Genomic DNA, 22364 nt, shown 5'->3' on the forward strand with positions numbered 1-22364 from the left:
AGATTTCTGGAAAAGGATAGCTGAGAAGTAGAAAAGCGTATCCCTATAGCAGACAAGGTCTTTCAATCTTCTTCTCTCCAGTAAAGCGTTTCCTTAACAGTAGGGCCAAATAAAAATAAAGACGATCCATCAAATGAAGCATTGATGAATGAAGACTTGAAAGGCTCCTCAAAGTTGCACAAGTGTGTCCAAGCATGTTTCCTAATGGCTATGCCTGAATCAACTGCCCAGCAGCATGGGAAATTATTCTCACGGATGCTATAAATATGGACAGAAGAGTGGCCAGTTGTAAACTGCTTCTGCTTTGGGCACCGCACGGCAAGAAAGACTGATGTAAAGGTGTCGGCTGCATGTTTTACACCCCTGATGACCTGACGTCGTGGAAGAAGGGACAGCAACCAATGCAGGACCCAAAACTTTGTTAATCAGGCCGACTGAGGGCTACCTGCAAGCAGATAACCCAAATATAATGACTGCAACAGAGAACCATGAAGAACATCCCTGGTTCTGCAGGCATGCCTGCCACAAGGACAGCATCTTCCATTAGAACTCCCCCTCTGCCTCTGGGAGAGATATTCTTATGTGAATCCTGTAAAGGACCCTCGGACTTACGAAACCACATTTTCTTACCTCCTCACGGATTTCTGGAAAAGGATAGCTGAGAAGTAGAAAAGCGTATCTCTATAGCAGACAAAGTCTTTCAATCCTCTTCTCTCCAGGAAAGCGTTTCCTTAACAGTAGGGCCAAATAAAAATAAAGACGATCCATCAAATGAAGCATTGATGAATGAAGACTTGAAAGGCTCCTCAAAGTTGCACAAGTGTGTCCAAGCATGTTTCCTAATGGCTATGCCTGAATCAACTGCCCAGCAGCATGGGAAATTATTCTCACGGATGCTATAAATACGGACAGAAGAGTGGCCAGTTGTAAAGATGTCTTGTAGTCCTCCACATACATGGACTCGGACAGGGATTTGGAAAGCTCTTTAGTCAAGTCTTGCAAAAGTCATGGAGGTGAAAATATACTTCCCGAATCTGTCAAACACCTAGACTCTCTGTCCGGGAGATGGACAGAAGAGTACTGCTCTGCCAGCATCTTCCTCATGGCTGAAGCCACAACTGTAGCATCAACAGGAACTTATAGCCAAAAACACTGAACAAACCCGTGAATACACACAAAAAGCAGTTCCAAGAAAAAAAGCCCGCTACACTTGTTAATGTTAAGCGCTTTTCATTTACTCAATAGTAAAGTTCATCAGACAAATTACTCTTCAACTTACACCATTTAAATAGTAAAAAAGGCGCCAAAAATTAATGTCACAAATTCTTTAAAATTCCTTAAAAATATACACAAAAAAAACATAGATTATATATATATATATATATATATATATATATATATATATATATATATATATATATACACACACATATATATATATTTATATATATATATATATATATATGTGTGTGTGTGTATATATATATCCCTTCTATAAATATCATACATTTAAATACACACTAATTTAAATATTTTAAATACTTTTTTAGTTTGAACAAGCCTATAAAAAAACTGATTTCATACCAAAAACACTCATTCTATCTATTTAATGCCCTTAATTTTAATATAGTGCTGATATTACACATATTCAGTCCTGGCCATGCATAGGAAAATAAATTTAACTGCTAACCAAGTTCAGCCTTATCTAATAAGAGCTCCCATGTGCTGCCTCTTTCAGGCATTTTTACTTGTTGCAATACTGAAAATTTAAATTCATGTCCTATACATTCCTGTGTGTGCTTAGCTAGTGCGTTATTAGTATTCTCCTTTCTTATTGCATATATGTGTTAGTATATTTTCTCTCTTAACATACGAGTTGTACGTGCTACATAATAAGCCTGACACTGCTGGCACAAAGCTATATATATATATATATATATATATATATATATATATATATATATATCAATCCATTCAAATTACAATTGTATCTCCCTTTTATATAATAAATCTTTCCTTTTATTGTAACAAATTGTCCTTCTTGAATGTATCTGCAATAACTGCACCTCCCACATTTTTTCATATACCCTTGTTGCGTTTTTGCTATATTACCAGACTTATTTCTTTCTAACAATGCTTTTAAAGATCGTTCCTCTTTTTGCTATTATTTTAAAACTTGTTCCAGCTTGCCCCTAATCTGTACATCTTCCTGTACTATCATCCAATTTTTGGACATGATCATTCTGATTTCCTGAAAGTGTATATTATATGGTGTTATAAACAGAACCATAGTGTCTATTACTTTATCTTTTTCATTATTAAATAATTGCTCTCCTTTGTTTCCCAATTTAGGTGTGAAATGTCCATTCTTTCTTTTATTTTTAACTTCTTTGTATAGTTCACACAACATGTCAGCAAGATACCCTCTTTTTGAAAACATTCCTATTAATTTCTACGCACAAACCAACGAGTTACAGGGATCTCCACTGTAATGAAGAACAAGTCCAAGTATTCCAATAAGGCAAAAAACTTGTAGAGATCTGGCTCCAGTTTCAAAAACCAGTTTTAATAGTAGTCAGACTGACACACACACAAGCACTTTCACAATCAGCTTCCTCAGGTGAATAAAGTGCAGTTACATAAAACACCTGTTTTATAGTAGTAAAAATCTCGACTTGTAATAATTAATTTTAAAGAAACATTTGCATTTCATGAAATAACCCTTTCAATAAAGTGCATATGCAAAACTCAAATATAAATATAAAAATTCACATAACGAAACTCATGTAAAAAAATCATATACGAATGTATAAAAATATCAAAACAAATATACACAAAAACTACAATTCATGTACATATATCTGTCTAAAAGTTATAAGACTTAAAATTCATCTGTGTAGGGGTCGTGCTTTAAGAATGGGTCTTACATATGGTCATTAAGACCATGTCCCACATCTGCCCCAAGTCTTATGATCCCTTCCGCTTCAAGTGTTTCAGTTCTTATTCTAACATCACCTCCCCTCCTATTTTCAAAGCATCTGGCTATTGTCATAAACTTAAAATTATGATGTATATCCATTTCTTTGACATGTTTCGCTAACGCGTTATGTGCACTTTGTTTCCTAATGTGATATAAATGTTCCCTAAGCCTAAGTTTAAGTTGCCTGTCCGTTTTCCCTACATAAAACTTGCAGCACACTTGACAGACAGCTTAATAAACTAGATGGAAACTATCACACGTTGCAGATGCCCTAAAATAAAACATCTCACCCGTATCTGGGTGCATGAAGTCAGTCTCTTCTAAAATGTATTTGCAGTACTGACAGTTTCTGCAGGCTTTAGTGCCTCCCATACTTTGTGTCCTAATGTCATCTCTGATAGTGCATAGCCTTCTCTTTAGAGATTTCTTGTTTTTAAAAGTGAATTGTGGTCTTATATCCAAATGTCTGCTAACTTGTTCATTTATCATAAGAATGTCCCAATATCTGTTAAAGATATCTGTATATGCCCTAATGTTCCTAGAATAGCTTAAACACATCTTTAGTTTGTGGGAAGTGTGTTTCTTATTCCCTTGATGACTTGTTGTAGCGCTAACATTTTCTGAAAAAAATGGTTTAGCCCTACCCTCCCTACATCATAATTTTAAGTTTATGACAATAGCCAGATGCTTTGAAAATAGGAGGGGAGGTGATGTTAGAATAAGAACTGAAACACTTGAAGCGGAATGGATCATAAGACTTAGGGCAGATGTGGGACTTGGTCTTAATGACCACATCCCTATAAGACCCATTCTTAAAGCACAACCCCTACTCAGATGAATTTTAAGTCTTATAACATTTACACAGATATATGTACATGAATTGTAGTTTTTGTGCATATTTGTTTTGATATTTTTAAACATTCTTATATGAATTTTTTACACGAGTTTCGTTATGTGAATTTTTATATTTATGAGTTTCGCATATGCACTTTATTGAAAGGGTTATTTCATGAAATGCAAATGTTTCTTTAAAATTAATTATTACAAGTCATGTGATTTTTACTACTATAAAACAGGTGTTTTATTAACTGCACTTTATTCACCTGAGGAAGCTGATTGTGAAAGTGCTTGTGTGTGTGTCAGTCTGACTACTATTAAAACTGTTTTTTGAAACTGGATCCTGATTCCTATTAATTTATCACATTCATTTTCAAAATCCTGTTCTAAAGTTACCATTTTTGCTGCCCTTACAAATTGTCCTTTTACAACCGCTTTCTTATTTCCAAATGTATGGGCACTGTTGAAATGCAAAAATTTATTTGAGTAAGTTGATTTTCTGTAAATTTTAGCAGTATACCTTTTATTCATTGTATCTTTAGTGAGATTAACATCCACATAATTGATGCTAGTTTTTTCTACTTCACGCATGAACTGCAAATATGTAGTTGTATTATTAATGTATTCAATAAAATTGCTTAATATTTCTTGATCACCCCGCCACAAAATAAAAATATCATCCAAAAATCTGAGATAGACCTGGATGTTTTGTGCATATGAGCTGTTAAATACATATTGTTCTTCTCAGACTGCCATTACAATATTAGCAAAAATGGCGACCCCATGGCTACTCCAACCTGTTGCAAATATTGCTGTTTCATAAACTGGATAAAGTTATTTTTTTAATATAATTTCAAACAAATCAACATACAAGTTAATTTTGCTTGTGTAACCCCTTGCTTATGCAAGAATGTGCTAACAGCTTCCAACCCTTCATCATGAGGTATACAAGTAAACACATTTTTTATGTCAATTGTGAGAAATAAACTATCATTTGTATACTCTTTACCATACATAATATCTAAAAAGTGCCATGAGTCCTTGCATATCTGGGAACAGCTCATTATTAACTTTTTCATTTTATCAAGGTATTTTGCTGCCGCATAGGAGATGGAATTACGTCCATCTACTATGGGTCACGTTGGCGGATTTTCCACACTCTTGTGTGGCTTTGGTGATCCAAAAATAGTTGGAATCACTGGGGCGATATTATTCAGATAATTATATTCATCCATGGTTATTCTGTTTTCTAAAAACATGTCATTAAGTAAACCATATTCTTTTATAGGCTGTATTAAGTTCATTTCTGCTAACTTCTTGATATGCGTCTTGACATAAAATTTCATCCATTCTTCTTTCATAGTCATATACATCCATTATTACTAATCCCCCCCTTTATTTGGTTTCATAATTCTTAAGGATTGCTGCATTAGAATTTCTAAATTGTTCCTCTCTTCCTTAGTTAGATTATCCTTAAATGTCCCACTTTTGTTAAAATGTGCCTAATGTCAATTTCACATATTTTCTCATATAGCAACAATGTGGGGTATAGTGGGGGTTGTATGTACTACTTCCTCGTAATAATTCTTCATCCAACACATTATTAGTTCCAAATAATATCTTCAAGTTCATTTTTCTCAAGAACAATTTTAAATCAATTAATATATCAGCCAAATTCGGGCGTTTTACTGGAACAAATGTCAGGCCTTTACTAAGCACATTCACCATTTCTTCACCTATGTTAGTTCTAGAAAAATTGAACACTTTAAAATCTTTTGTGCTACTGTATATTATTATGGGCTTAACATCTGTGACCTCTTCATTACTAAATTCTTCTACAACATGCTCAAAGGTGTCATAAACTTCATTAAGTTCATTGTTCAATTGTAACCCTTCCCCCTCCCTTTCCCTCTATACTGATATCCCCCCTCCTTTGGTTGCATCTGCATGGTTTATAAATATCCTGATTATGTTGCTTATTATTTCTATCACCCTGATGTTCACGGTTTTTGAGCCTTTCAGATTAAACCAGTCTCTTCAACTTCAAATTGTTCTCCTTCTTGTATTAAAATTGAGCCTTCATTAGGCCTTGTTTTATTCAGTCTCCTTTCTTGTTGACCATTATTACTAATAGTAATGTTAGTAGTTTCTCTTTGATTCTGTGTGTATATATATATATATATATATATATATATATATATATATATATATTTATATATACATACATACATATATATATATATATATATTTTTTTTTTATTTAACAATAAAGACAAGAGAAAAGGGATACCAACAACGGTATTACAAGAATTTACCAAAAAATGGTAAGAAATAGATTACAGCAACGGTAATCAAGGACTACCAAACTGTAAGAAAAAAGACAAGGAATAATCACAAGATTAATGTTAAAAAGGGAGGTAAAGGGAAGAGAAACTTAGTGAAAAGAGAAGTATATATCATAAGAAAATGTATCTTTTTAAACAAATGCCTGAGAGCTGCAGCGACCACATCTGTACACAATAGCGACAAACGAGATCTGGGGAATGAGGGGGACCTGCTGCATTGTGCATAAGGGAGGAGCTCGAGAGCTTGTAGTATCCATGAGCTGTAAAAACAGTAGCTGAGTCAGATCCAAAGATCCGATCCAAACTGATATGTTGAGAAATGAGCGAAAATTGGCAACATCAGATGCAGTATTATATATATATTGATAGGTCTTAAGTTATTTCACAGCCAAGCGCTCTTTAACACTCATTTAGTTTTATTTGTGTGTTTAACAAGGGTAAAACTTTTTCCATATGGACCATTTAGAGATTCTGCCAGGGAAAAGGAAACTTTTTTTTGTATTTTACCATTGTACATTTTACTATTGTATATTACTACTGTACCAAAACACTATCATTGGAGCTTTTCTCCCTGGGCCTCTGCTGGAAAAACAGCTTTGTACCCAGTTGGACCATGCTGACAAACAAAAGCAATAAATCAATTAAATAAATGCTCAACATGTCTGGCACTACACTGTTTGTACAAGTAAAGATGCTGACAAGCCCTGGACCTATACTTCAAATGGCACATGTGAATATAGTCTAACTGTAAATTTTAATCTTAAAAATCTGATTATCATCGTTCATCTGCAGGATAAAAGATTCAAGTGCGCAAATGAAGTGTCCTTCATACTGAAGAACCTGATTTGAATCTACTAACAGTTACAATGAAAAACAAAAACCTACTTGAAGCTGGATCCTATATATCCAAAACAACATTCCTGTAGGCAGCTGGATCCTATATATCCAAAACAACATTCCTGTAGGCAATTTCAGAATTATGCCATGCCAGCAGTTGCATTGGGAAGAAAGTGTTTAGCATTCCTTAAAAAATATATATATACGTTTACAGCAAAGCAATGAGCCTTACAGCGGCTACTTGGTGGGCTGATGTCCATGCAAAGTGTTGGATTGTCAATGTCACTTCCTCTCCTCATCCAGACATCTTCATACTCTGGAGTAAAGATACTGCTTCCACTGCTGGTACTTGCAGAATGATCTGTTGGGCTAAAACTGATTGGAGATCGGAAACTGGTACCCTGTGTCCTTCGAGCCCTAGGGAAGGTTTTACGACCTACAAACAAAAGACAAAAATGCACAAATGTAATAAATTATTAAACTCATCAAATTGTCATATACAACAAGCTTTAGCTGTTTGTGAATGGAATCAAAATATCAAAGAAATGTTCACACAATCACAGTGCCTACTTGAACAGTGGCATGTAATTCTAAAGCCACTTCACCAATCCAGTAATAACAGGTCACCCCCAAAAGTAAAGTACTTGTACAAAGTGAGTTAGGACCCACAGATTAAAACACAATGATCAAACTCTTCATTCTATAGTTTAACAGAATGAACCCTTACTTCTTGACAGAAACTCAATAAGATAAGATGGATTTCTTTCAAAATTTGTTCAATCAGAAGTTTTAACAAATTTCAGAAAAAAGAAAATTGCTTTTAGTCAGTTTTCTTCAAAAATGTTTATTCACATTAGTGATTTTGTCTTTTAGTTTTCATAAAATCCAAAATGAAACAGCTTTTCTTGGTCAAACTGCTTAGTGGACTTGAGTGCATTGTCCCATTCTATAGTGGACAGACCTCACAGCAGATGACGTGTATTGCACATTTCTTGACCACTTAGAAATGAATGGAACAAAATGCTAGCAAATGTCAATCATCATGTTGTCCTTTAAGCATTGGAGTGGGACCATAACTTATTTCATAGCTTATTTTACTCATGGTGGATCCCTTAAAGCTTTACTAATAAAGACACCTCAAGCATACATACCCAAAAATACATTAAAATGAGCAGATTAAAATGCAAGAAATCTATTTTAAAGAACATCTGGCTTTTAAATTTTGACATGGCCTACGACTACTCTTCCAATACTCTGCATCTACCTGCTAAGTATCTTACTAGTTTATCAAAGCCAAAAAGAACTTGGGAAAATGCTATTCATATCGAAAGTTTTACAAGTTCCAAGTAATCTTTCAAGTGAACCGTCTTTTTGTTACAGATGGTAAATGAAACCCATATACGCACCACAAAATAACTCGCACATGATCCCACTATTACCCAGGGTTAATTGATATTTATCAGTGGCAGAATCCTTCAAGCACGCACATACAGATGTAAGAAGTGAAAAATGATGCTGTAGTATTCAGGCACAAAGTGAACATGGCACTCAAGTATGGCCATTAAGTGTTGCAGGCCACAGACTACTTAAATTCTATGCTCTGCAAGTAGTCCAGGAAATCAAGATAACACGTTTGAGGAATTGGCAACACGCCCTCACAAATAAAGCTAAAATCTGAGTATACCTACCATCTTCTGTAAAACTGAAGTGGCGGAATGCTCCTGGAAGAACTAAAGAAAGGTGTATACAAAGAGTAGGAAGAAAGAAAGCAAAACTTAGAAAGTCACAGTATAACCCCTGTCTGTGACATAAAAGTGTAGGAGCCCAAATAGAAAATGTTAAGAAAATTCTAAAACACACCCCCAGAGAGAGAACATATAGTATACACAAATGTTTTCTTTTCACTTCTGACAAAGAGGGAATATAAATCAGAAGGGACTAAGAAAGAAACTAGGCACTGAAGGACATGAACTGATGAGGTCATAAGAAACTAGGTAAAGTCACACGTTCCAGAGCAAAGTCTAAATCCATAGCATGGAAAAGGAGGTTTAAGCCTATAAACCCTCAACGTCTTGACAATATTTAGTTTGGTTATGCTTTTCTGCTGTACAAGACTTTAAAGGCAGAAATGCCTGTGAGGTGAACTTTGGGAAATATTTAAAACTTGCTTCTGAAAAAAAAAAAAAATGTAGTCAAGAAATTAGTTGGGACCCTGCACAAATAAAACTTCTATCATCTGAAACAGCAAGCACTAGCAGAAATGGATAATAAATGATAACCGTGGACTGTGGTAATATATGTGTGAGCCGCTTGAAATGCTATGGCAATAGCATAACTTGACAGCTGTGTGTTGCCAACCTAAAATTCTGAACTTTCGGAAAATGAGAGAGGCACAGTGAAAAAAAAGAAGCCTTCTGAAAGGCAATTCGGACCAGAAAACTGATGTGAAGTTTCTACATTTATTAGGATTGTGGGTCCCAGAGTGACACACAAGTTGGGTATGGATCTGAATTCTAAAAAGAAGCATCAACTTCTGGGGAAGGAAAAGAGAAAAGACCCTCGTAAGGCAGGTTACCAGGGTTCACTCTCCATTCCAGATCAGCAAAGACCTTAAAGGGATATGCAGATAATATCCAAAAGACTTTCCACTTTCCATGTGTTGGTTCCAGCTAGAACCCAGGTGACAGACTGCAAGACTTGGTCAGCAGCACCTCTGAAACTAAAGCTTGCATCAGGCCCAAAAGCTAAAGGATGTCTCTTGCATACTTGAGACTGTTTCCTGTCAAAGAATTCTGCCTTTATGTACAGAAACAACCCTCCCCGACTCCCATGTACGCGATCTTGTTAGCAAAACACAAAACAGTCAGTCTTTGGCAGAAATACAGCCTACAAGCAAAGCACAGTGGAGGCAGTAGTACAGCTGTGTGACTGTGCTCATAACAATAAATGACTGGAATCCAGAGCTTATCTGATATAATTCTGTGTTGGTTTGTTACTGACTGTGCAACTGCCTGGTAAAAGATTTATTTTTATTTATATTTGACTTTTTACATCTGTTTTTCACTGTCTGTGGGAAGAAAGTGATGGATTGTAGACAAGATTTACTTTGATTTATATATTTTTTTTGTTTCACCTCTAAATGTCACTGTTTGTTGTTAGAATGGGGCAGATTTTAGACAGGCAAACTTTAGTCATACCAAGGGGCTTTGTCAGCTATAACTTTACACAGACTGCAGAAAGGACAATCAAGAGTGTATATGAAACAATTCTGTGTTGGTTTATTTACTGCTATATCTGTTATAACAAGGTGCTACTGTGAGTGAAATTCAGCAGAAGCTACTGCACTCAATGTAAAGGAAATCCAGTTTTGTGAATGGCACAACTGGTACGGTAAGTTCACAGTGATGACTTTATTGTACTAAATTTAATTTAGTTGCATACTGTTTGTACGATTTCTCATACAAGTGGACTTAATATCTCTCTGAATTTTATGGTAACTGATTTTGATCATCCCTTTCTTTCTGTATTCTTCATTTGTTTGTAGCTGAAAATGGATTCCTTAAATAAGTATGCTATTAATGATTTGCTAATGCAGAAGAATCTTGCACAGCATACTAAACGCTATCAATATTTAAGGTAACACCTGATAACATTGGTGACCTGCGTTCTTCATGTAAAAAGGTGGATGATTTGCTTACCATTGCCACTATTAAAGCTAGACTTACCAATGATGATTGCACTTATGCAACTGGCACAGCTTGGAGAACTGTAGTTGCATGTATTGACTGCCTAATATTATTCAACTGATCAGACTAAAGTGGAAACGGAATACATTTAGGAAAGGATGTGTTTACTGTCAGTAAAGTTCACCTAACCCCTATTAACTTGGACGAATGATGACAACTTTGGAATTCAGGATAAAGCATGCAGAAGAAAATAAAAAAGAAAAGAAAAAAAATTGTTCACAACAAATAACAAGGAAGAAGAAGAAAGTGATTAATGTCTAAAACACAAAAAGAATACATGCTAAAAGGACACTTGTTACCTAGCACAAACATTACAGTGAACAACAATGTTCTATCAGAAAACAGTCTACAGAAAAAGGCATAATTTAAAAAAAAAAAAAAGGCAAAGGGCAGGTGAAAAGGAAGAAATCAAAATCGTACTTGAAGGGACTGAAGAACATTACTGTAAAAAAAAAGAGGCTCAAACTGTGTAAGTGCAAAACCAGCTGGATGAGAACTGTACGTTTGCAAATGTAACTAGCAATAAAAACTGTGGGATTAATAAACCTAATGGACACAACGATCATTCTTTTGTAACAACCGATGGATAAGACATTACTGAACTAATATACTTGTAACTGGAGATTCAGTTACCAGAGAAATGATACTATCTGCAGAGAAAAGAATAACATTGAATAGTGTTATGTTTGCCTGGAACAAAACAGGTTGTGAGATAGGCCTTGGAATGCTGTAAGGTAAGGAAATATGGACCTGTTTTTACTCATGTTGGTACAAATGATCTCATCTGCAAGGGTTCTTTCTGACTGTTAGTAGGGAATTTACAGCAGTCTAAGAGAGCATAGCTTGCACAGGTGTTAGGCCATATTTTTCACAAATTACACATAGAAAGGAGAGACAGGTAACCGTGAATTAAAAGAGTTTTTGGATAAATACCTACATGAAAAAAAAAATGGCCAGTTTTAAAAAATGGAAATGTGTACGGCATCCAAGTCTAATTTTTGGGCACACGTTTACACAGGATGGCATGCACCTGTCAAGACCAGGGAATAGAATTTTTGCAGCAGAATTTGACAAACATAAGACAGGATTTTTGCCAGGTCAAAATTTTAGTTCAGATAACATTAGATGCATCTCTGATGTCTTTAATGCTAGGAGCATGAATAATATTTTTTTTTCTGGAAAATTTCTACATTCTCACATGACAGATGCTGTTATTGTTTGTGAAACATGGTTAGAAAACAATGACTGGAAACTGGCTCTGTCAGGGTACAAATGAAATGTTTTACTGTAACAGACCTTCTAACAAAAAATTCAGGTGAAGGTGTTACGATAGTGATTAAAGATTGTTGTGACATCTACAATATACATGTTCAATTATAACACCAATACTACAGATTGTGTAACTGTTACAATTAATATTACCTTGGAACATCTAACAACTGTAAGAGTGTACAGACCAACCAAGTGCTGATCACCTAAAGGAATTCATACACTTCTTGCATGAAACACAAGAGGAAAGAATAATAGTGGTTGGGGACTTAAATTTATCAGAAGCAGACTGGAATAGTATTGATTCAACAACATTAGTAAAGAAAATTATTTACAACTTATGTTCAGAAACCATTGCTTCAGATTGTAAAAAGCCTACCAAGGAATGAAACATACTAGACACTGTGTTCCTAAGGAAATGACTGTTACTTCATGTCAAGTTTTACCAACGTGGATATGCAGTGATCATGCGGTAATAAAGCTTAAATTGTTGCTAGAAAATTCTGCCAAAGTGAAATCCAAACCAATGCACAGAAGATTAAAAAAGATTACCTGTTAGCAAAACAGTTATGTAAAATTAACTGGAGTCATGTGTTCAGCACAGAGGGCAAGAACCCAATAAAAACTTTTAATTCAGACAAGCGCTTTCACGATAAGTAAAGAATCGCTTCAGATCAAAGAAAGAGTCAGAAGCACACACTTTAAAATACTAGTAACCAATCAAACTGCAGTCCTAAAAAACACACCTCTACACCCAATTAGATGAACCAGACATAGTACTAAAAGCAAACTATATATATATATATATATATATATATATATATATATATATATATATATATATATAGACACACACATATTATCTATAAAAACCTTGCATATATACTTTAAAAATTCTGTCATACATTACCTAAAAAAGGGAAATTACACACACACACACACACACACATATATATATATATATATATATATATATATATATATATACATACACACACATATATATATGTATATATATATTATATAAATATATAAAAAGCTATTCACATATTGACTACCTATGCAGCCTATATATATATATATATATATATATATATATATATATATATATATATATATAAATCTATTCACATATTGACTACCTATGCAGCCTACGTGATTTTAAGATAGGTTTCAAGGGAACGTGTTCATTGAGACCGGAACCTTTATTGGCCTGCATCTTCAAAATCCATTCCAATTCAACTGTCTCAGTCCTATTTCTAATGTCACCTAGCCTAGCAGGGAAGTAAATAGTGTGGGAAGAAATAGCCAGGGAATTATTATGGCTAGGCTTGTATAGGCCCTAGGGCTGATAGCCTAGTACCAACCTATGATTCATGTAAAGTTTGTCTATAACACAGACCTCGAACTGATGTGCAGCCCCTCTTTCAACAACATGCTTCGCTAGGGCATTACACATATATTGTATGTTAATGGAGTAAAGATGCTCCCTAATACACTCCTTCAATTTCCGATTACTCTTTCCCACATAGAAGGATGAGCATACTACACAATAAGCTAAATATATAACCACTATTTATATTGCAGTCAGCCCTAACATTGAAGTTAAAGTTGTGTCCGGGTTAACAAAATTACTACTGCTATCTATGTGCACACAATAGTGACAATTACGGCACGGGAAGGTGCCTAATGCCATCCTCTAACCTAGGCTTTCTAACTTTATCTGGATAGCATAACATCTTCTTAAGGTTCATTTTATTCTTAAAGGTAAATGCCGGATATTCCCCTACAGTACTCTTTATTTTACAATCTGTGAGCAAGATAGACAAATACTTCTTAATAATATTAGTAACAATACCAACTACACTACTATACTGAAGGGAGAAGGCAAAACTTGTTCCTTCTAAATAGACGTCTCATCATTGTTTATTATCAACTGCTGGTCTAGCCTCTGTAGATCTCTCCCAGACACTTGACTCTAAATCTTGCTCTACTTCTCTTTTCCTACACTCCCGAGTCTTAAAATGATGTCTCAGGGTAATAATTTCTTTACCAAATCCCTCCTCTTTGGCATTCAGCCTAGAGGCTCGCATAACCTGACCTTTCTCAATATTTATCATATCATAGAGTTCAGTCTGTTTCTGAGAGCTCTGTGCTGGATAGGGCACTTTCTTTTATTTCAGCATGTAAGGCTGATTTAGCTAATACTATGATTGATTTAAGGCTGTTTGGTAGGAATTTGATGTTGAAATTGCTTTTTTTCGAAAGATAGTACTACTGGTTGTTGTCAATTAAGAGACCTAGTACATTTGTACCACATAATCATCAGACAGTGGAGACATTTTTAAAATTATGTGAGGATGATCTATTTTCTGCTCTGAATGATGAACAGGGCCATTGTGCCTTTAATAATTTGACAGATGAGGAGAGGCATGCATTGAATGGGTTACGTAATGAGACTATTGTTATTCATCTGTCTGACAAGGGTGGTTCTATAGTTATCATGGACAAGAGTTATTATTACTCTTCAATTAAGATGATGCTGAATGACCATGTGTATACGAATATCACCTTAGAAGAGATTCAGTGTATGGTCTCTAGAGTACATAATATAGACTAACTGTTGAGACCCCATGTATTCCAACCTTTTATTGCCTTCCGAAAATACATAAAGATTCTGTTTCACCCCCATTCAAACCAATTGTAGCTGGAGGAGTGCGGTTAATGGAACCATTCTCTATTTATGTAGAGAAACAGATTAGACCCATTCTGAACTCAAAGATTCTAAACAATTCCTACGGAATTTATACAAGCACGTCAATACTACTACAATACCAAGGGATTGTTTGATAGTAACGACGGATGTGACACCATTATTTACTGTCATTCCCAATAGGGAAGGTATCAAATTGGTTAGTAGTTATTTGAATCAACATAGTGTACTTGATAAGAAATGTATTGATTTAATTTGTTTATTTCTTGAGATAATTTTGGAGAACAATGTTTTTCTGTTTGATAATGAATACTTTTTGCAGACCTCTGGTGTAGCTATGGGCACATCTTGTGCCAACAGCTATGTCAATATGGTCTTAGCACAATGGGAAAATACTTGTGTATTGAACCAGCATGATTTTTCAACGTTTATTAATTAGTTGTTATACCAGGTTTGTGGATGATGTGTTTATGTTGTGGACAGGTACTGCTATGGATCTCTTCAGCTTCACTGATTACCTGTACAGTACTACACCTTTCTTAAGTTTTTCTGTAAAGTATTCATTTACTAATATTGAGTTGACAAGTCCTTTGACACTAAACTTTTCAGGAAAGGGTGTTACAGGAACTCCCTTCTACATTGGACCAGCATACACCCCCCCCCCCCCAACATGTTTTCTCAAACACTGTGAAAGGTCAGGGGATGCGAGCCTCTAAGCTGAATGCCAAAGAGGAGGGATTTGGTAAAGAAATGATGACCCTGAAACATAATTTTAAGACTCAGGGTATAGGAAAAGAGAAGTAGAGCAAGGTTTAGAGTCAAGTGTCCGGTTGAGATCCACATGGGCTAGACCCTATTTTTTGGGGGCAGTTGATATAAACAATGATGAGACTTCTATTTAGAAGGAACAATGTTTTGCCTTCCCCCTTCAGTATATTAGTGATGTTGGTATTGTTACTAACATTATTAAGAAGCAGTGGTCCATCTTGCTCATAGATGATAAAATAAAGAGTACTGTAGGGGGATATCTGGCATTTACCTTTAAGAATAAAATGAACCTTAAGAGAATGTTATGTTATCCAGATAAAGTTAGACAGCCTAGGCTAGAGGATGGCATTGTAGGCACCTTCCCTTGCTGTAACTGCCGCTACTGTGTGCACATAGACAGCAGCAGTAATTTTGTTAACCTGGACACAGGTGTTAAGTTTAACTTCAATGTTAGGGCTGACTGCAATACAAAGGATGTTATATATTTAGCTTATTGTACAGTATGCTCGTCCTTCTATGTGGGAAAGAGTAATCGGAAATTGAAGGAGCATCTTTACTCCATTAACATACAATATAGGTGTAATGCCCTAGTGAAGCATGTTGTTGAAAGAGGGGCTGCACATCAGTTCAAGTTCTGTGTTATAGACAGAGTTTGCATGACTCCTAGGCTAGGAGACATTAGAAATAGGACTGAGACAGTTGAATTGGAATGGATTTTGAAGATTTGGGCCAATAAAGGTTCATTTCTCAATGAACACGTTCCCTTGAAACCTATCTTAAAATCACGTAGGCTGCATAGGTAGTCAATATGTGAATAGATTTATATATATATTATTAGTATTTTTAGATAATGTATGACAGATTTTTTTAAAGTATATATGTAAGGTTTTTATAGACAAATAATATATATGTGTATATATATATATATATATATATATATATAAATATATATATATATATATATATATATATAAATATGTATATATATATATATATATATATACACAAACGTTTGTTTTTAGTATTATGTCTGGTTCATCTAATTGGGTGCAGAGGGTGTGTTTTTAGGACTGTATTTTTATTGGTTGCTAGGATTTGTTTAAAGTGTGTGTTTCTGACTCTTTGATCTGAAGAAGCAATTATCTACTTATCGTGAAAGCGCTTATCTGAATTAAAAGTTTTTATTGGGCTCTTGCCCTGTGTGTGTCCGGTGTGCATATTTTATTTTATTGTTTTACTCAAATTGTTATTCGTATGTACGCTGGTTTATCCGAGTCTCCGGCAGTTTGTTTCCTTCAAAAAAATACAGTCTATTTAACATCAGGATCTAGGCCCACAACGTCAGGAGGATACATTTCCATAAGAAGATGATACTTGATTAAGGTGGGAGACCAAAAATATAAGAAATGGAAAAAGAGATCAAACTAACTTTGAAAACTAAAAAACACACTGGACAGAAAAAATTAAAAAAGTGTAAGACAACATCAATAAAAATTTGAAGAAATTGTATACTGACATATTGAGTAAAACAGGAAATCATTTTATAAATATAGAAGATGTTGTAGGAGTAAAGGCATACAACATATATCAGTATGCAAATGATGAAAACAGATCTATAACCACCTGTAACATGATTTTCTATTATAATATAATAACTATAAATGAAAGATTGTGTTGTGATCTGATTTAAATATACCTAAAACTTCACCATTTAATAGGGTAATACACAAAACACTTATCAAGAAATTAAAACTAGGTATTGCTACATTCTTGATAAGATGGATAGCAGCATAACATGGCAAGTACCACACAGCATCTGGACAGGTGAAATTAGTCAGGGTGTCTCACATAGCTCTGTCCTAGGCCCATGCTTGTTTAGGTTCTATCTTTCATATCTTCTTCATCTTAGGCGTTCTACAGTCTGTATGCAGATGATTTTAAAATGGGTAAATTGATGTGTAAAAGACAGGGCATGTCTGCAAAACAACTTGACTAAAATTAAATCATTTAGGCAACGGATGACATGCTGATAAATACATAAACTAAGTATATGAGATTTGCAAGACAGATTGAAATGTGAATATTTAATGCAGCATACAGTAACTGAAACTGTAGATTCATTTAAGGAACTAACATATGGTTAGATCCAACTTTGAGTTTTTCTAATATCATCAACCAACCAGTTAATGTGTATAGAACTATAGGTTGTATAAAAAGCTGTATAAAGTCTAGGAACTTGGAAATTATGAAATCATTGTTAGTTACAATGGACTGAAACTTGAGTATGGAATAGAATATGGAAATCTTGTAAGAAAACAAGCATGAGTAAACTGGAAACAGTACAGTAGAACTATACCAATGACATACATGGATGTGAAAAATGTAAGTTATTATGAAAGACTAAAATATTTGACCTTATAAAGCGCCTCACATAGATTTTTAAGAACAGACTTTATTCAGGTATACAGGACATGTAAAAACTACCTCTGGAAATGTTTGGAGTTTTAAAAAAGGTAGTAGAGAATCATCAGACAAACTATGTAGAAAATTATATAGGAATGACAGATGTACTAACTGGCTCTCTTAGAGGGTAGTTGAAGAATGGAATAGCCTGCCAAATTACATTAAAGCAAGCACTAGTTTAGAATTTTTTTTAACAACCTGTACATTTATTATGGGAATAAGCGTTTTGGTATTATTGGCAGACTAAAAGGGCATTACTGCCCATGCCTGAAATATTTGTGTTTGTACGTAAAAGAACGAGTGCTGCAGTACCATTCCTTTTCCATGGAAATTATCCACAGACTGACATCTGCCCTTCTAGCCTTGCTTCAACATTTCAAATGTCTTCAGAGATCAGCTGAACTCCTCCTCATAGCTAAGACATCACCATGGCATTTAGCTAAAAAGACCAACCCATGTTAATGTCTTCTTTTTTTGTCTAAATGTATCCTTACAAGTGTGTATTCAGACAGCAGACTATGTATTCTGAAGTGATCCACCTAGATGCTCCCTTGACTTGGTTTTAAGTATGATACTTCATTAATCCAAGGTAAGTAGGAAGGTGCATCTGAAAGCACACAGACATCCCTCACAATAGGTTCTGTGGACACAGGCTGACTTAAGACCCTTCTTTTCAAAAAAGGGAAAAAGAGAGAAGGATAAATGGACATCCATTCTATCAGATAATCACTATCGAGAATCAAAGATTGAAAAGTTTTAACTAAAGGTCACATGTTTATAGGAATACGATTAGATGAAGTATTTAGATGTATGGATTAAAAAAGCCTCTGCTATGGCAGCTAAGGATATGTGGGAAGAGACTAAATAAAAGATACCATAGTACAAAAAATGAAAAAACTGGAAGCTCTTGTTTATGGATAGTAAGATACAAGCAGTGAAAGTATTTTTAGTCCCTTTAGTTTTATATACAGGTCAGGCATATTTTTATTAACCAGAGGAGAAGTTGAGGACAATAATCAATAGAGTTGAAGGAATTTATCTCGGAGGGAAATGGGATAAGTTGATCCTTCCAATAGGACAAAATGGTTTAGGATTACCTATCTGAAATGATATTTTAGAGCAACACAGTTAAGACTCATATATATATATATATATATATATATATATACACACACACACACACATTATATATATATATATATATATATATATATATATATATATATATCAGCAAAAACCAAAGGATAGGACCAGTAACCAAGAAACGACCTGGAAGCTGACACCACAATTGTCGAAAATCCACAAGTTGGTCTTTATTGTAAAAACAAGTACAAAAATCACGTACCACAAGCGCTTTCGCTAGGATGTTCCTAGCTTTCTCAAGTTCATAAACCATTACAGAACATCAGCTTAAATAGCTGCTTGCCATAAATTAAACAATTGTGCACCAATTAAAAACTAATTGAAGACTAAATTAATGCCATTCATTTTGTTAAAAGAGCTACCTGCTAAAAGGTATACTCAAACTCAAGTATGTGCCACAACTCATTATATACAGTAAAACCACTTGTTAAACAACAATGTATTTCCTATTAAACATTAAAAAAAATATGTTGATGTCTACTTAATTTTTGCAGAAAATAAAAAACTTTTCCTTTACTAAATACATGACATTTTTTGCTTTACTCGTATTGCATTGTCCAGACTTGAATAAAAATACATGCTTGTGAGTAAAAGTCACAACAGGGATTTGCCAAAAGTGCCTAAAGAATGGATGTGCAGATGACAAAATAAGTACAACCAGAGGGAAGGCAAAAGAAGGACAGAAGAAGAAAACATGAAAACATGAAAAGAGAACATGAAAAGAGAAAAATAAACAGGGAAACATACACATAGGAAAATGACCCATTGCCTAAAACTGTACATTCCCAAAAAAAACAGAACTATGTCATTTTCCTATGTGTATGTTTCCCTGTTTATTTTTCTCTTTTCATGTTCTCTTTTCATGTTTTGTTGTTTAACAAGTGGTTTTAACTGTATATAATGAGTTGTGGCACATACTTGAGTTTGAGTATACCTTTTAGCAGGTAGCTCTTTTAACAAAATGAATGGCATTAATTTAGTCTTCAATTAGTTTTTAATTGGTGCACAATTGTTTAATTTATGGCAAGCAGCTATTTAAGCTGATGTTCTGTAATGGTTTATGAACTTGAGAAAGCTAGGAACATCCTAGCGAAAGCGCTTGTGGTACGTGATTTTTGTACTTGTTTTTACAATAAAGACCAACTTGTGGATTTTCGATATATATATATATATATAAAACACAAACAGAATAGAGTGGAAAAGGATGACGATAAAAGCAGAGTGAACTTCAAGAAATAAGGATGGCATGGAATTTTGGATGCAGATCCTTACTGCAAACAATAATCATATAGATTATTATATTCATAAAGTAGTAGAAAGTATTCTAAGAACTAGGCCAAGAAAATTGGAGAAAGGAGATTTTGCCAACAGGGATGACTGCAAAGCAGGGGGAAGGAAAACAGCCATGATAGGCTGGAATTTATTGGAGCCCAATGGCAAAGGAACCAAGGTACTGGGAGCAAATAACTAGACAAGGAAAGGAATAGAGTGGGATGAGGCCAAGAGGACATTTGGACTCCAGACTTGAGGCTGGGCTTCCTTACCAGGGATTGAAGTATAGGCAAAGACAAAGGGATAGAGGAATCATAAGTGAAAGACCTGCTCTGGTAGAGTTTTAGTTGAATTTGAAACAGAATCTGCTGTTAAGAAGATAATTAGATGGACATGTAGAATAATGCATGATAACTAGAATAACCAATCAGAGGAGGTTAGAAAAGATTGGGAAGACAAACTGGAAAAGCAATTTACAAGGGAATGATGGAAGGACATATGTACGGCACTCAAGTATCCAACATAGTCCAGAAGGTTTAGGATTTTTGCTTGGAAGTCTTTGCATAGGTAATTTGTATACCCTAAGCAGACTTTTTCCTCAGGTAGATAGCAAACATTGGAGGCATGATGGGGAAGAATCAGATAACTGGGAACATATGTTTGGGAGTGTAATGAGTTGGCAGATTTAAAAAATTCCCTATAGAGTACTCTGTCAGGAATATTGGGTGAGAAACATGGCTGTAACTAAGGAAATGACTGTTGAGATGGGACACAGGATCTGAATTCCCTGAACATAGTAAAGCCTTGATGGAGGAATTCTGCTTGCTGTCAAAAAAGCAATCAAAGTCTAAACCAACTGTATTTGAAGTAATGAATATTGTAAACCAGATAAAAGAACTGGAAGAGAGCTCTTTAGAAATGGGAAGGATAAAATTACATAAAAATAAATGAAATTGTGGGAACAATACATGCAGAATAATGTTCAGGAGGAGGAGCGAGGTTAAAGGGAAAGCAGGAATTGAGCAATTTATGTAATGTTGGACTGATGATACCTATAAAGAAAGCAAATGTCATGTATAATTCATGCAAATGGAATAAATGTTAATTTGGCTTTCTTTCTTATTCACGTATGTACGCCAATGGCTTAAGTGATAATTTAACAATGGTGTTTAAAAAGAGCAAAGGGTCACATATACTCTTACCCTTGGCTTAGTGAACAAAAGATGATAGTGTTCAGGTCCCCTTTCAATCCACCATCCTGGGTTTCAGGACCCCCATCAAGGGGAAGGTGGTAGGTCTATACATCATTGTTAAAGTGACTACCATACAAGTTTATTATGTTCACCATAAGGATCACTGCTGCAGTATCACTCCTCAGCTAGAGGAAGAGTACTAAAGCAGACAGCAACCCTTAAGTGGTGATGGTTGTCACAGTATGTCCTGCAAAACTGCAGTGGCAAAGCCTGTCCTGCTCATAGTCTAAACAACTAATTTCTAATACCCAGAAAAGCTACAGATACTGTGAATGTCAACAAGGATACTCTGAGCTGACATACTCAGAAGGAATAATGCTATGGCTGCTGCTGTACTGGTAGAAAATATCTATCAATCGAATGTTTTTCCAAGATTTTCATAAAATACAATGCAGTTAGCTAGTCATTTCCACACTGTTTTTTCTTCACACTGACCTGCTCAGCTTAAGTAAAGAAGCCAAACAGATGATTGGACTATTGAAAGCCTTCTGGCCCTTTCAGCATCAAACCTTAGTTGCTTGCACACATCCATTAAATGCAGTATCCTCTTTTTGTCTGGTACTTTGAATGAAATCCAGGCAGCTGAAAGTAGCTGTGTACACTTAACCATAAATGTAGATGTTCGAATGTAATCACTGTTGCAGTCATCACACTTGGGTTATCTGCCTGCGGGTAGCCCGCAGTCAGCTCAAATACCAGAGTCTTGGAATTTCTATGTCGGATGCTGTCGCCTCTTCC

The 22364-nt window shown here is 34.9% G+C and overlaps 1 protein-coding gene across 2 annotated transcripts in view; it reads right to left on the reverse strand.

Moving 5' to 3' along the window:
* MAP3K2 (mitogen-activated protein kinase kinase kinase 2) overlaps positions 1–22364 on the reverse strand; it is a 2021635-nt gene that overhangs the window by 371390 nt on the left and 1627881 nt on the right. For both annotated transcript variants that reach the window (XM_044075108.1, XM_044075107.1), the window contains exon 14: positions 7232–7435. In XM_044075108.1, coding sequence (XP_043931043.1) covers positions 7232–7435 — 204 coding nt within the window. The remainder of the gene's footprint in view (positions 1–7231; positions 7436–22364) is intronic.

The sequence above is a fragment of the Protopterus annectens genome, chromosome 6.part0 (genome assembly GCF_019279795.1).
Source record: "Protopterus annectens isolate FY-2018-M chromosome 6.part0, PAN1.0, whole genome shotgun sequence".
NCBI classification, from domain to species: domain Eukaryota; kingdom Metazoa; phylum Chordata; order Ceratodontiformes; family Protopteridae; genus Protopterus; species Protopterus annectens.